The sequence below is a fragment of the Protomyctophum parallelum genome, assembly GCF_964188405.1.
Source record: "Protomyctophum parallelum genome assembly, chromosome: 9".
Taxonomy (NCBI): domain Eukaryota; kingdom Metazoa; phylum Chordata; class Actinopteri; order Myctophiformes; family Myctophidae; genus Protomyctophum; species Protomyctophum parallelum.
In genome coordinates, this window is record NC_139706.1 from 44,545,241 (window position 1) to 44,559,443 (window position 14,203).

Below are 14,203 nucleotides of genomic sequence, written 5' to 3' on the forward strand. Positions count from 1 at the left end.
TTTGATTTCCAATTTTTCCACGACAGGTTATATAGCCAAACAAATTATAAGTGCAGATCAGAATGGCAATGGATGACTTGATCGGCTATTTCTGTGTTGACGTTCACGGTAACAAAAAAGCGTCTAAAATGCAGGTCCTTTCCACCAAAGACTGCAGGGTTTAAGTGGTTTGCAACGCGGCTGCCGTGGTGCAAAAACTGCAATTTACCCAGATCGTGCTGCTTCTGTGACGGAGGATCGACTCATTCACCCAATGCAGTTAGGTGACGTCCTACTCTATAGGATACAGTTTAAACTTACAGTATATAGGCTACATACCTTTGTTAGCAGAACAGGTGTCAAGGTGCATGTGTGTGCCTCACTCCACGGGTCCATTGGAGCATCAGTGCGCGCTGTGGGTTAATCCACTTTTCACCATGGTAACAATGAAGCCCTTCTCTCCTCCTCTCCTCTCTGTCTCTGCTGCGAGCGACGCGTCCCACTCTGTCTGTCTGTCTGTCTGTCTGAATGTCGCCCTCGCGCCACAGCGCTCCGCTCCAATAAGGGGGTTCCGTGCGTCTGTCTCTCTCTCTCTCTCTCCAGATGGTATCCTGGAGGTGGGTGTGAGAGCGTCTGTGCTGTGCTGTGCTGTGCTGTGATGTGTGTGTGTGTGTGTGTGTGTGTGTGTGTGTGTGTGAGAGAGAGAGAGGGAGAGAGAGAGAGAGAGAGAGAGAGAGAGAGATGCAGTGGTTTAGAGCAGCTGCCATGACGAGGCGTGGATTAATTTTGCTGGTCAAAACAAATGCAAGAGGGATTAGCGAACCATTAAAAGGACACAGACATATAGAAAGTACAGCGTACAGGCACGCACACACACACACACACACACACACACACACACACACACACACACACACACACACACACACACACACACACACACACACACACACACACACACACACACACACACACACACACACACACACACACACACACACACACACACACAGACAGGGTGTTTTCACTATCACTGATGCAGTTTAGCCCACTGACCCTGACCTCCTTGTTCCATCCTCTCTCTCTCTCTCTCTCTCTCTCTCTCTCTCTCTCTCTCTCTGCATGCCAGGATATGACACAGCTCCACTCCCATGGGCTTTAATGCCTAACTACTGTAATGAGAGAGCGAGCACAAGAGAGATAGAGAGAGAGGGGGTGTACAAAAATGAGGGCAGCAAAAGGAACAAAGTAATGATGCCGAGACCCACCTCTCCCTCCTCTTTATCAATGTCTCCTTTGGTTCATGATTCAGCAAGCTCTGGGCTAAAGTTCCCCCCTAGCATGCAGGTGCTGACATTTAACCAAATGAACTCTATAGCTTCCCTGGTGTGTGTGTGTGTGTGTGTGTGTGTGTGTGTGTGTGTGTGTGTGTGTGTGTGTGTGTGTGTGTGTGTGTGCGTGCGTGCGTGCGTGCGTGTGTGTGCGTGCGTGCGTGCGTGCGTGATGATCTTCATATAGGCTAGTTAAGGATAATGCAGTCCACCTCATGTTACAGCATGACACACCTACTCTTGCACTCGGGTGCTGCAGTGGTAAAGTGGCTGCCAACCACCACAGAGGTTGTGGGTTACCGTTTGAATCCGCTGTGGTGCATCAGGCTTTGGCTGGGGTCAGCGGGGAGTGTTGGGCAGGAATATAATAGGACTATAGCCCTACGTCCTCTCGGTGGGGGCTCGTTGCTGCATGGTGTCGCTTTGTTTTGGTCCCTCCTGTTTGTTTTTAGTCTCGCCAGTCGCTACGAGTTGGAATAAAAGATGGATCAAACAAACTATTCCATGATGTACCTGCAGAAACGTACACTGTAAATCCCTGGAACATGTGACGCGTTTAACCTAAACACCATGTGTGTAATAATAAAATGCCAAGTGTTTATTAATGGTCATACAATACAGTAGAACACGAGTTCACTCAAACACCTCACGAGAACACCTAGTGTTCGATTTCTAAACACCTATATGACTGACTTTGATTGTAAAAACTAAACACGTTTATGTGTTTAAAAAGTGTTACAGGGATTAAACATGTTCTTCTGTTTATAATCTAAACACTGTGACACGTTTAAAAAGTGTTACAAATATGTGTTTAAAACTGTTTATAACCTAAACGCTTGGGTTTAGTGTGTATTGCATTCATATACGCCACATTTATTGGGTAGGCCCTAAAATTAGGATGCATTTGATCGCTGGGAATTATATGGGGTAATACTGATTCCAGCCTGATGACTACAAACCATGCAGACTACAAGATCACATAAGTAATCTGCCGCTCCCGACCAGATCATAAACCTGAATTAATTGGCATAACCATTAGCCTATACATTAGGGAGAAAGAGGGTGTTTACAAACTGAACGCATTAAACTATAAACCCAATAAGAATGCACATACACAGCCCCCACAGTGCAACAGTGCACAGACTCATCAATCACCAAGGGAGGGATCCATTGATTTGGACTGATCGATATTAGGAATCAATAAGTTAATTCATTTACATTGACTGCAGCTGAGAGTCCATACTAATAACATGAAGAGAAGATCACACTATACCATAATATGCATGAGTCTGGCAGACGTAATGCTGTCAATAAGCAGTGATTTTACAGTGGCGATTGGGACTCCAATTTAAAAGGTTGAGTCTCAACCTTGTTTAATTTAAAGGACCCCCATGCAGTTTCATATTGTCTGTCGGGTGGAAACCTGGTAATGTCCAGAATTGTTCCAAAATAGCAAAAGTAGCAGATCAGCTATACTTTTGATACTTTAGTGTGATTCTGTAATAATTATGAATGATCAAGTAGGGCATTGATTTACAACACACATGCAGCAACTCTGACTGGGCAAATTTTGACTCAGGTAAAAAGGAAGAGAGGCAAGCAGCAGAAAGGCAGAAAACTCTGCAAAGATGCCAAGGCCAAAAGCCACAGCTGCAAAAGCAGCAGCTCAACCATTGTCACACTGACAGCAGTGGCACTGACAACAACCAACGCAATGCTGAACCTAAAAGCTTTCTGCCCAACGGCAATGACATCCAGCCATTTGATCAAAGACAGCCACCTGTTTGATGACTTTCCCTGTGGCTCACCCACGATGAACAAGATGTTCTGTCTGTGCATCAAACAAACCAGAGAGAAGATCAGAGTAACCGCACACTCCTTGATTCCTATAGGCCTACAGTAGCTCCAGTGTCAATATCTCTGTTTATTTAATGGTAGATCAAAATAAGGGGTATTTTGGTTGAATCTTTGTGTAATTTTGGGCTACCCAGAAAGAGAGAGGCAGGCAGGCAGGCAGGCAGGCAGGCAGGCAGACAGACAGACATCGAACTTGGATGAGATACCGGCCACTCTACCCTGGCCCTGAGTCTCTGCCACCCCCATTGGGAACCCTATACATCGGGCATTCCAGCATGACATGGTCTGCGGTCTGTTCATCTGTGCCACACACACAGGTCATAGGAGTCAACAAAAGCATTAAAGATGGATTGCCCTAAATACAAAGGGAAGACATCATTGCACATACTGTAACAACCACACAAAGGGGTCTAATGAAGTACTGTCACGCACCTCATAAACACTAGAGATACTATTGGTCCGACTGTAATTAGACCGACAACCTACCTCAAACCCTAACCTAACCCTAACTGCAAACACAGAGCAGCGCATGTCCGACCGTTGTTTCTGCATGTCGGTCCATTGGTGTGTCTAATCTGCATCTGTGCATCCCCAGTCAAACGGGCCAATGAAAAGATTATAGTGACATCACAATATCATCCCCTCCCCTAACCCCTCACTCTTTATCATACAACAACAGCTGTGGGTGAGGCTTCAGTTCAGGTGGATCACCACCCATCACCACCCACCAGGCAAACCAGGCATACTTAATGAACTAGTGGGCATGTCCACATACAAACGACATTATAACAAATACTGTACACTTTTTTGAAAAAAATATTAAATCATAATAATAACTGATGATCATGCATGTGCATGGGGAAAAAATCACGGCACTCCATCTTTAACATTTCCTTAATCATAGGCTGTAAACCTCAAGCCTCAAAGTCTACTTGTGATACTGGTTTTAAAATGCTGCTATTTGAATTTTGTTTTATTCTCCCTTACATCTATATTTTATTCCTTGAACTGCAAACGTGAAGCCTGCATAAATAATAGTTTCAGCTCACTTTTACCTAATTACAAAGTTTGATTGATTGAGTGATTGAATGATTGATAGATTGATTGATTGATTGATTTGTTTTGGGAATTATTCCACATTTTTCAAGTTTCTTCCAAAAACTTTGAAATGGCCAATCTACAAGCACACAACGCTCTGTGTGCTTATGAATCGTCTATTCTAAAACAGCTTAAGTAGAGCTAAAATGGACCCATTGGAACCCCCTCACGGACCACTGCAGGCTTTGAGACTTTAAGAACTGACCTTAGTAGTAGATATATATAGAACCTGCTTATCTTCCATGGAGTCAGTGTTGACCTACCTTCCAGCTGCACGGCGGCAGAAAGAAAGTCCCTTCAGGGGGTCATAAACATGGCCCAGAGGATCATGGCATGTCCTCTCCCATCTCTGGAGGACCTCTACAAGAGACACTGTAGCAGAAGAGCCAACAGCATCCTCAAGGACTCATCCCACCCAGGTCATCACCTGCTGCAACTTATGCCCTCAGGGAGGCGCTATAAGGTCATCAATGCAAGGACGAACAGACTGAAAAATAGTTTTTACCCCAGAGCAGTCATAGCCTTAAACACTGACACTTGAACTCTGACACTTGACACTTTATGGACTAAAAAGGGGCTTACTGTGCAATTATGTGCAATATGAGTATTATGTCGTTTGTTTGAAAAGCACTTAAAGGACAACTTTAGTTTTTTTCAACCAAGGTTCATGTTTTAGGTTGTTATTAGAGAAACTAAAAGATGAGTGTTCTTTTTTTTCCATTTGCTGCTTTCTTTCGTTTTAGGGATTTTAGCTGTTTTGTACAGGGGGTCGGGGGCATTCGAGCATGGGGCTAAATATGTATTTTTTTACAAAATATTATGGAGATTTATTTTTTTTATTATTTACTATAGTCCTAATAAACCCCAGGAAATTACATCTGGCCACAAATAAATCACAGGATCTACTGAATGTGAAGGTAGCCTACTGGGGGGAAGCCACACTGTGTCATAGGCTCAATGTCAGTTTGACACATTCAGTAGATCTCGTGATGTTTTGTGGCCAGATGAAATTTCCAGGGGTTTATTAGGACTATAGTAAATAATTAAAAAAGAAATCGCTATAAAATGTTGTAAAAAAATACATATTTAGCCCCATGCTCGAATGCCCCCGCCCCCCTGTCAAAAACAGCTGAAATCCCTAAAACGAAAGAAAGCAGCAAATGGAAAAAAAATAACACTCATCTTTTACTTTCTCTAATAACAACCTAAAACATGAACCTTGGTTGAAAAAAACTAAAGTTGTCCTTTAAGCTGAATTGCAAATCAATTCCGTTGTCTTGTAGTACAATGACAATAAAGATATTCTGATATTCTGATATTCCTCCTTTCCAATGCCCGTTTAAAAAAAAAATCCAAATATGAATATTATTAGGAAATTATCTGTCACATTATTGATCCAGGAATGTAGTTTATTCTGCCATTGCATTTTCTGTGCCAAGTCTAAAGTGATGTTGTCCAAATAGGCCTATAAATTACATTTCCAACCCATTCGGCTGATTGACTGGCCTACTCGTTCTGTGACACACCAGTAACCACGTGTTATACTGCCCTCTTGTGTTAGGAAGGAAACATAATATGGCAAGTGTGTTCTAGTATGCACTTGAAAGCATTTTCCAGACTTAGTGAAGGCATGATGTGTGGTCTCTCAGTCTCAAGCAACACATAATATTGAGAGCGTGTATGATAAGAAATTGTTTTCCATTGTAAAAGAGAGTTTAAGTAAGAAGGTGAACTCCCAATTAGAACTTTATAGACAAATAAAAAACAATGTTGGTCTGTCCTTGTCGCAAGGGAGGGCCAACCGACCTTATTGTATGTACAGTGTACAGATGAGTGTTAGCTGTCGCCTGTTGGAAGCATAGACTGTAAGAAATATGGACAAAGCGGTCCCCGGGTCTAACATGGACATAAAATGAAGCCTGTTATTCCTGCACTGTAAGTCGCCATCTTTCTAGATCCGTTTGGGCCCAGCTGGCCATTGGCTGGCTCCGTTTGGGCCCAGCTGGCCATTGGCTGCCCAGACAACGAGGCGGGACTTCCCCCCTTCTTCTCCGTTGGTTTTTATTTTGACTCGAGTGGGTGGGGACTCCCGATCATAGACTGTAACGGTAGCCATGCCCCTCAGAACATACGCAACTTTATGGTAATTTATTTTATAAATGGGACCATAATTTTCCAAAAAGAATATTATGACATTAGAAATGAGACTTTAAACTAGTGACTGGAAGCAGAAAGTATTCATGACCATGTTTATTAAGGCAATACAGTCTAGGTGAAGTTGGGCCCAAATACATGGACTTCTATGGGGCTATGGGTTTTTTTGGGCCCAATGACAGCGCCACAACAGGCCATTATATGAACTTTCAGGAAATCCCGATTTCCTTGGTGGCTTCACAAAATATCTGTCTGACTGCCCCCCTGGTTAGAACAAAGGAGTTTGGAGTTACAATGGGTTGGTATAGGAAGGGGGCGGGGGCAGCTCAAATTAATATCAAATATCTAAATACTGAATCGAGCAACTTAAAATTAATACCACAACATGTAAAATACTATGTTACGCATAAATGTCAAGTTCAACAACATTTACTTTAAGTATTACTGTATTGGCATCAAAATATACTAAAAGTACCAAAAGTAAAAATACTCATTATGCAGAATCTCCCATGTCACAAATTTCAAAATAAATGATTAAGTGAGTAATTATTTTTTTGATAATCAAAATCTACAAAGCAACAACTAAAGTTTTCTAATGTGGTGGAGTAAAAGTAATATTAGCCTCTGAGATGTAGTCGTGGTCGAGTAGAAGTAGGCTAAACGTGTAGGTCTACTTAGTGCTTGAATAACTGTACTAAGTTACTTTACACCACTGCAAACAGCATGATGAATAATACATAAACCAACGTGTTTCTCAAAGTGGAGACCAGGGATCCCCAGGGGTCAATGAGGGGTTGACCCCTGGGGTTCCAGAGAGTAACCAATAAAATGTGTCATAGCATCGAAATCAGTTTTCCACTGCATCCATATTTTATGGTTTGGGCTATTTGCTGAAAGAAGGGACATCCGCACACTGCCACTTGCTGGTTCAGAGCAATTTTATTGAGCAACGTTTCGGTCTTGCGACCTTCCTCAGGTTTTGGTTTTCCATGGTTTGGGCTATTCAAATATTGCCACGCAGTATTATAGACATAGATCTATATATAACACAAATCTTCTCTTTTTGGCGTAATAATTTTCAAATGGGAGTCCGTGGCAAAATAAAATACATATCAATTTTGGGGTCCATGACATGAAAATGTTTGAGAACCACTGATCTAGTAGCCTGGCATTGGTCAGACTCATAACGTGGATTCACTCACTCACACGTTCCTTGAGGACCGTGTGAGTGAGTGAATCCACAATACAGGTCTAGGACCTTGATCTTTTGTTCATTACAGAAGTTCACAAATAACCTTTGTGATGGGCGGCTCACCAACAATTCTACCACAGTTATAACAGGATCCTTTGGATTCTCCATGATTACCATGGTATGAGTTTCCACTTTTACGGTGGACTTGCCCACACAGACATTCCCATTGCTGTTGGGACTGTTGTGGCTGCTGTGCAACATCTCCAGAAGCCTCCTCCACTCCCAGGTACACAAAAGGGGACAGATCCCAGCTATTGTTGATGGTGGTTATAGTGAGGATTTCTGTCCTCTGGTGCGGGCCGCTCCTGTTGAAAAACGATAGGGACGAGGCAGGAAAGTTCCAGAGCACTTCCACTTGCTGCGGTCGGGATTCTTCCTCATCTCCCTTTTTACCCACATCTTTGATCACCTCAGATGAAACCTTGCGTTTCTTCTCAGCTCGGTCCTCCTCTGACTTCTGCAGCCCAAAACTATGTGCCTTAGCTTCAACAGTAGCTGTAACAACTTCATAATAATCTGTTGTAAGAGAACTGAGCTGGTCGCCTTGACAGCACAATCCATAGAGGTGTCCATCTTTTAAGCTTTTGGCAGATGCTTTGTCACATATACCGATGGTCCAGTCACAGTCTTCAGGAAGGCTAATCCTCCAGTTGGCATTTGAGAGAGCACTGTGGATCTGAAGGGTGTGAGCGAGTCGTTTCTCTGTCAAACTGCAGTAGAAAACCCTCCTGTGGTCGCTGGACAGTGACATGCCTTTTATCAGTGACTTCGGGTCAAAGGTAACATCTGAGTTGGTGGAAAGGTCTTCTTGGTGGTTCTCCGGGTCAACCAGAATCAGCAGAGAGCCCCACAATTGGACTGCTTCATCTACCATCTCATGTCCGTCCTGCCTTAACTCCCGAACCAGCTTGTCACGGTCACTCCCTGGCTCCAAGCCCTTCCTCAGGTCCACAGCTTTGGCCTTCTCCACATCCCGATGCACCCCAGAAAACATCTGCAAGAAACGGAAGGTATCCTTCTCGCTCAGAGCCGCCTGAATGCTGCCCTCGCTGGTTTTGATGGACACCATGCGGGCGGAAACGGAACTCTGGACACTCCACAAGGCCAGGTCTCGCAGTTTGGACATGGCCTCGACAAGACGCACGCCGGACCGGGCCAACTTGCTCCGTTCCCCTTTTTCCCACTTCTCCAGACTCTCGCCCTTATCCGCTGTCTTGGCTAAGGCATGCTGCTCAACAGCAAGCTTCTCCATGAGCTCTTTGTGGGCCGTGGAGATGGTCTTCATGTTGTGCAGACGGTGCTGGTCTTCAATGGCACAGGACACACACACACAGGTCAGATCGTCCAGACAGTAGTACTCCAGCACCTTGCCATGTTGAGGACATTTGGTGGCTCTGCCTTCCCCCGGGGCCAGGGGCTCGGTCAGAGGGTGGGTTTGCAGTAAAACAGGGGTGGTCAGATGGGCCTGTAGGTGCTGGACACACATGGAGATTTCGCACTTCATGCAGGTCTTGCGTGCTGGCTTCCTGTCCTCCTCTGTGCACATGTCACACAGAACGGCTTGCTGCTCGCTGTCAGACATGTTCTCAGGCGATAGCAGATCCTGGATCCTATAGTTGTTTGATATGGGCTCTGTTCTTCTTCTGTTGCGCTGTTCCCAAGTTGTGCCAGTTGTTTGTATTTTCCTTTTTATTTTCGTTGTTGACAGGTACAACAAAAGTCCAATCTCAAAGATTTTAAAAGGCTTTAGTCGTTGACAAGTGTTCTGTGTCTGGTGCGTTCCCTTGCTTCTGTCACTGTGGTATTCCCAAGTCTAGTTCAATCAGACAGACATGAAACTTTGGACTTGCTCATGCAGGAGGGGCAGAGCTATTTTATTGCAATGTTATCATGCTGTCTTTGTCTCACTGGCGCACCTTCTTTCTGTGGGAATTTCTCCTGCGGGATAAGAAATGTATCTATAAAGGTACAGTATCTATCAAGGTCAGTTTTATTTCCCGTTATAAACAATGCAAGGTAACTACCGTACATTCTCGATGCTCAGATATTTCAGAATTCCTTCATGCCGAGAGCCAATAAAGCACTGGGGGGAGGTCAGCCAACTATAGTTTACCTTACCTACGTTTTCTTTTTTTACTATAGCTATACTGTGTGAAATAAAAATCAGTAAATGATAAATTATTAACAACACACTGCAGAAACCCTGATAGGAGCGATCCAGGAGTCCAGAGCTGGTGTTGGCTCGTGCACACTCTCACAGTGCAACACATAAATTAACCCATTGTGACCTGAGGCCGATTCTACAAATATCTTCTAAACAGGTTTTTGTATATATATATATATATATATATACACGAAAATACTTTGCTTGGATGCACCTGGGACGTATCCTCAGTGATGTATCCCTAGGTCATCAACTGACACACTTTGTGGCCATATGGTTAAACTTTTTACATGTTGTGGCATCCCCCTGTGGGCAAGAAAGCCCTTTTGGATGTGCATGCCTCTCAATATGTGATTCCAATTTTGTTGATTGGATGTGGAGTATATATGGCGGTTTTTGCAATACATTGTTTTACCCCTTGGCCTACCCCTTTTATATCCCCAATGTAGTCGTTCCGCAATTGTATAATGTAAATACTTTCCCCTTTAAAAGTCAATGTATTGAAAGAAAGAAAATGTAGTGTAGTGAAGTAGTAAATATATATATATGAAAATGTAGCCTACTAGTCCTCCCCTCCCCTCCCCTCTCCCCTCCCCTCCCCTCCCCTCCCCTCCCCTCCCCTCCCCTCCCCTCCCCTCCCCTCCCCCTCCCCTCTCCTCTCCTCTCCTCTCCTCTCCTCACAGGGGGAGTGTGGCCACACTGATCCTCATGATGCTCACTCCTGCTCCGGTGTGTGCAGTGTTCCTTCATTCCTGCAGTGGGATTAGCCGCACCGCGTGTCGGGCTCCCAGCAGCATGTGACCGGGCATGAGGAGGTCTGCTGAGAGACTCCAACACATCCATGCATCCCTGAGGCTCTGCAGCCTGCATGCACTCATGACCAGACTGGAAGGAATGCGAGCACACAACTACAGTCAAATATGTAGTCAATGGATGACATTTAGGCATTTGGGAAATAAGACATTTTCAAAACTAGCAGAGATACATTATTTCCAAATGATTAATAAAAAAAAGAAATGCAGACTACACTGTAAATCCCTGGAACATGTGACGCGTTTAAACCTAAACACCATGTGTGTAATAATAAAATGCCAAGTGTTTATTAATGGTCATACAATTTACAATTTACAATTCATAAAATACAGTAGAACACGAGTTCACTCAAACACCTCACGAGAACACCTAGGGCTGTATTTTACGTGTCTTAAGTACCAGGTCTTATTCCCTAACTTGAGTAAACTAAAGACCTGGAGGCGTGATCAATGCCATTTGGCTATTCTGAGTGGCCAAAGAGCATTGATCACGCCTGCAGGTCTTTAGTTTACTCAAGTTAGGGAATAAGACCTGGTACTTAAGACACGCAAAATACAGCCCCTAGTGTTCAAATTCTAAACACCTATATGACTGACTTTGATTGTAAAAACTAAACACGTTTATGTGTTTAAAAAGTGTTACAGGGATTAAACATGTTCTTCTGTTTATAATCTAAACACCTTGACACGTTTAAAAAGTGTTACAAATATGTGTTTAAAACTGTTTATAACCTAAACGCTTGGGTTTAGTGTATATACAGAGTCACATGCGTCAGGCAACACACACATACTGTACAGTAGTAAGCCTTATTAATCGTGCTCGGGTGGCGCAGTAGTAAAGTGCCTGCCCACCACCTTGGAGGTTGTGGATTCCCATCTATTGCGGTAAACCCGGCTTTGTTGCACCGCAGTGGACTGTTTCTTATTTAACCCATTCTGACCTGAGATCAGATTCATACGAGGTTTCCGCCGGACACACACTGGTCTGATGAACCCATTCTGACCTGAGATCAGATTTTAAAAATGTCAGTCGCTCTTCGATTTTTCAAAAATAGCAGACCTACAAGCTCGTATCGCGCCACTCGGTGGCGCGATATGAGCTTGTAGATCTGCTATTTTTAAATAGCTAAAGCATAACATGATGCTGACACCAAAATGGGTGCCCGGTCAGAATGGCTTAAAAAAATCACACCTGTGTGAAGTGAGGGGCGCTAATATATTAAAGTCTAACTCATGTCGATTAGGTGATGTAATGGTGATGTAAAACAAACGGTGCCAACACAAACATTAAATTCTCTTTATTGTTAATGGCATTTAATGTTTGTGTTAGGTACAAGATGACGTACATTTTCCCTTCATTGTCAATGGTGTTTTTAAAACAAACATTGAACTAAAAACAAACATTAAACCTGTATATACAGTACAGTACAGTAGGAAGGGCTAGATCCCCTCAAAAACACACAATCGGTCCATGTTCGGGGAGGGTGATATTTGTCACTGGTACTCCTACAGGCTGGGGGTGGCATGCACCTGTCAGCAGGGAGTGTTCGTCTGGAGGAGTAGGGCAAAGGTATGTCGGGTCTATAGCCTTCCACAGCCAGTGTGATTTCTGCTCTAGAGGGGCGGATACATATTTGCCAGCAAAAACAGATTGGTTCAGCGATCTGTTGAAAGTTGAAACTAAAAACTCTATAGGATGCTCTAGAAATGCTCTAAATACTCTAGAAATGACCTGGCATCTACATAAAGGTTATGCAAATAACCTTTGCATCAGCCTAAAAGGTCGTCGAGGTTATAGGGAAAGTGCTACGGCAAGTGCTACGGGCTATACGGTAGAGAAGAGGTAAGTCTTCAGATTACAGTGTAAGATCGGGAGTGAGTCTGCATGCAGTTCTAACTTCTAACTGCAATGGCGAGGGAACTGTTCCACAGTTTGGGAGCCAGAAGGGAGAGGAGTCTGGGACATGTGAAGTGTTTTCCCAGATTCTTTTAGCGAAGGTTCTGGCAGCCTCCCTGTGTTCGCTGATCTGAGTGAGCAGGAGGGGTTGTAGGGTTGGACCAGGCTTTGAAGATACGTATGAGGGGGTCATATACTTCTGTTTGTACTTTGTACTGTGTACAAAGTACTGTGTACTGTGTGAGCAGTAACTGGGAGCCAATATAGGGAGCAGAGAAGGCGGTACGCATGCACAGTTGCTGTAAGGGTTGGTAGAGGTTCTTCGTCACAGGAGCGGGAAGTGCTGACCAACGCAGGTGGAACTCCTTGGTGAAGTTAGGTCTTGGCGATATGTTCATCTTTATGGACAAGTTAAGATAGCTTAGTTGTCAGGTTTAGGTTTGGATTCTCATACAGTATTGATTGAAGATTGGAAGATTTATGATCAGACAGAGAATGGTTCTGGCGAAGTGCCTTATAAAAGGGTTGGGGTGACGTCACGACTAGGTAGGCGTGACGTAACCCTGACAGTACCCCCCCTCGAGGAACGCGTCCACGCGTAACCAAAGTGCTCGTGCGCCTGGCGTTGTAGACCTCGTCGAGAAAGGGGTAAGGAGGAAGTTGCCCAACTTTGAAGATTGGAATAGCCCGGGAAGGCTGGGCGAAGGGCCGGGCAGGCTGAGCGGCGAAGAGCCGGGCAGGCTGAGCGGCGAAGAGCCGGGCAGGCTGAGCGGCGAAGAGCCGGACAGGCTGACGAGCGGCGAAGAGCCGGACAGGCTGAGCGGCGAGGAGCCGGGCAGACTGAGCGGCAAAGAGCCGGTCAGGCTGAGCGGCGAGGAGCCGGACAGGCTGAGCGGCGAAGAGCCGGGCAGGCTGATGAGCGGCGAGGAGCCGGACAGGCTGACGAGGCAGGCTGAGCGGCGAAGGAGCCGGACAGGCTGACGAGGCAGGCTGAGCGGCGAAGGAGCCGGACAGGCTGACGAGGCAGGCTGAGCGGCGAAGGAGCCGGACAGGCTGACGAGGCAGGCTGAGCGGCGAAGGAGCCGGACAGGCTGACGAGGCAGGCTGAGCGGCGAAGGGTTAGGGTTAGGGTTAGGGTTAGGGTCAGGGTCAGGGTTAGGGTTAGGGTTAGGGTTAAGGATTCGGGGCCAGGGTCCTTAGGCGGTTGACGTACATCGCAGCAGCCTACCTGGGGTACCACGATATCCTTTAGGGGTCAGGGTCAAGGTCAGGGTTAGGGTTAGGGTTAGGGTTAGCCTAGGAAGGCTGATGGGTAGGAGGATTCGTGGCCAGGGTCCTTAGGCGGTTGTCGTACAACACAGCAGCCTACCTGGGGGCACGATATCCTTCACCGTTCGGTTCAATTTTAACCTCGCCCAGGGGAGGGCGAGGCAAGTCATCAAGTCATCTTTGGCCCTTCCCGGAGGCGAAAGTGCCACCGGTTTGGGAAAATGGAATGGAAATGGAATGGAATAGAAAAGGAAAATACTTTATCAATCCCCGCAGTCTTCCGCTGCGACCAAATCTCGGTTTGGTAGGCGCTCACCGTCTTGGCCTAGGGAGGTAAGGGCTTCAAAAGGGCTTCAAAAGGTGGGAAGGGGAAGCACCGTCATCCTCAGC

The 14,203-nt window shown here is 45.2% G+C and overlaps 1 protein-coding gene across 1 annotated transcript; it reads right to left on the reverse strand.

Annotated features, from left to right (window-relative positions):
* Positions 1–7,693: 7,693 nt before the first annotated feature.
* LOC310864590 (uncharacterized protein) lies at positions 7,694–9,253 on the reverse strand (the record flags this gene model as incomplete). Its single annotated transcript, XM_083773279.1, has 1 exon — positions 7,694–9,253. The coding sequence occupies one exon, from the start codon at positions 9,251–9,253 to the stop codon at positions 7,694–7,696; it is 1,560 nt and encodes a 519-aa protein (XP_083629405.1).
* Between the last annotated feature and the right edge of the window lie 4,950 nt (positions 9,254–14,203).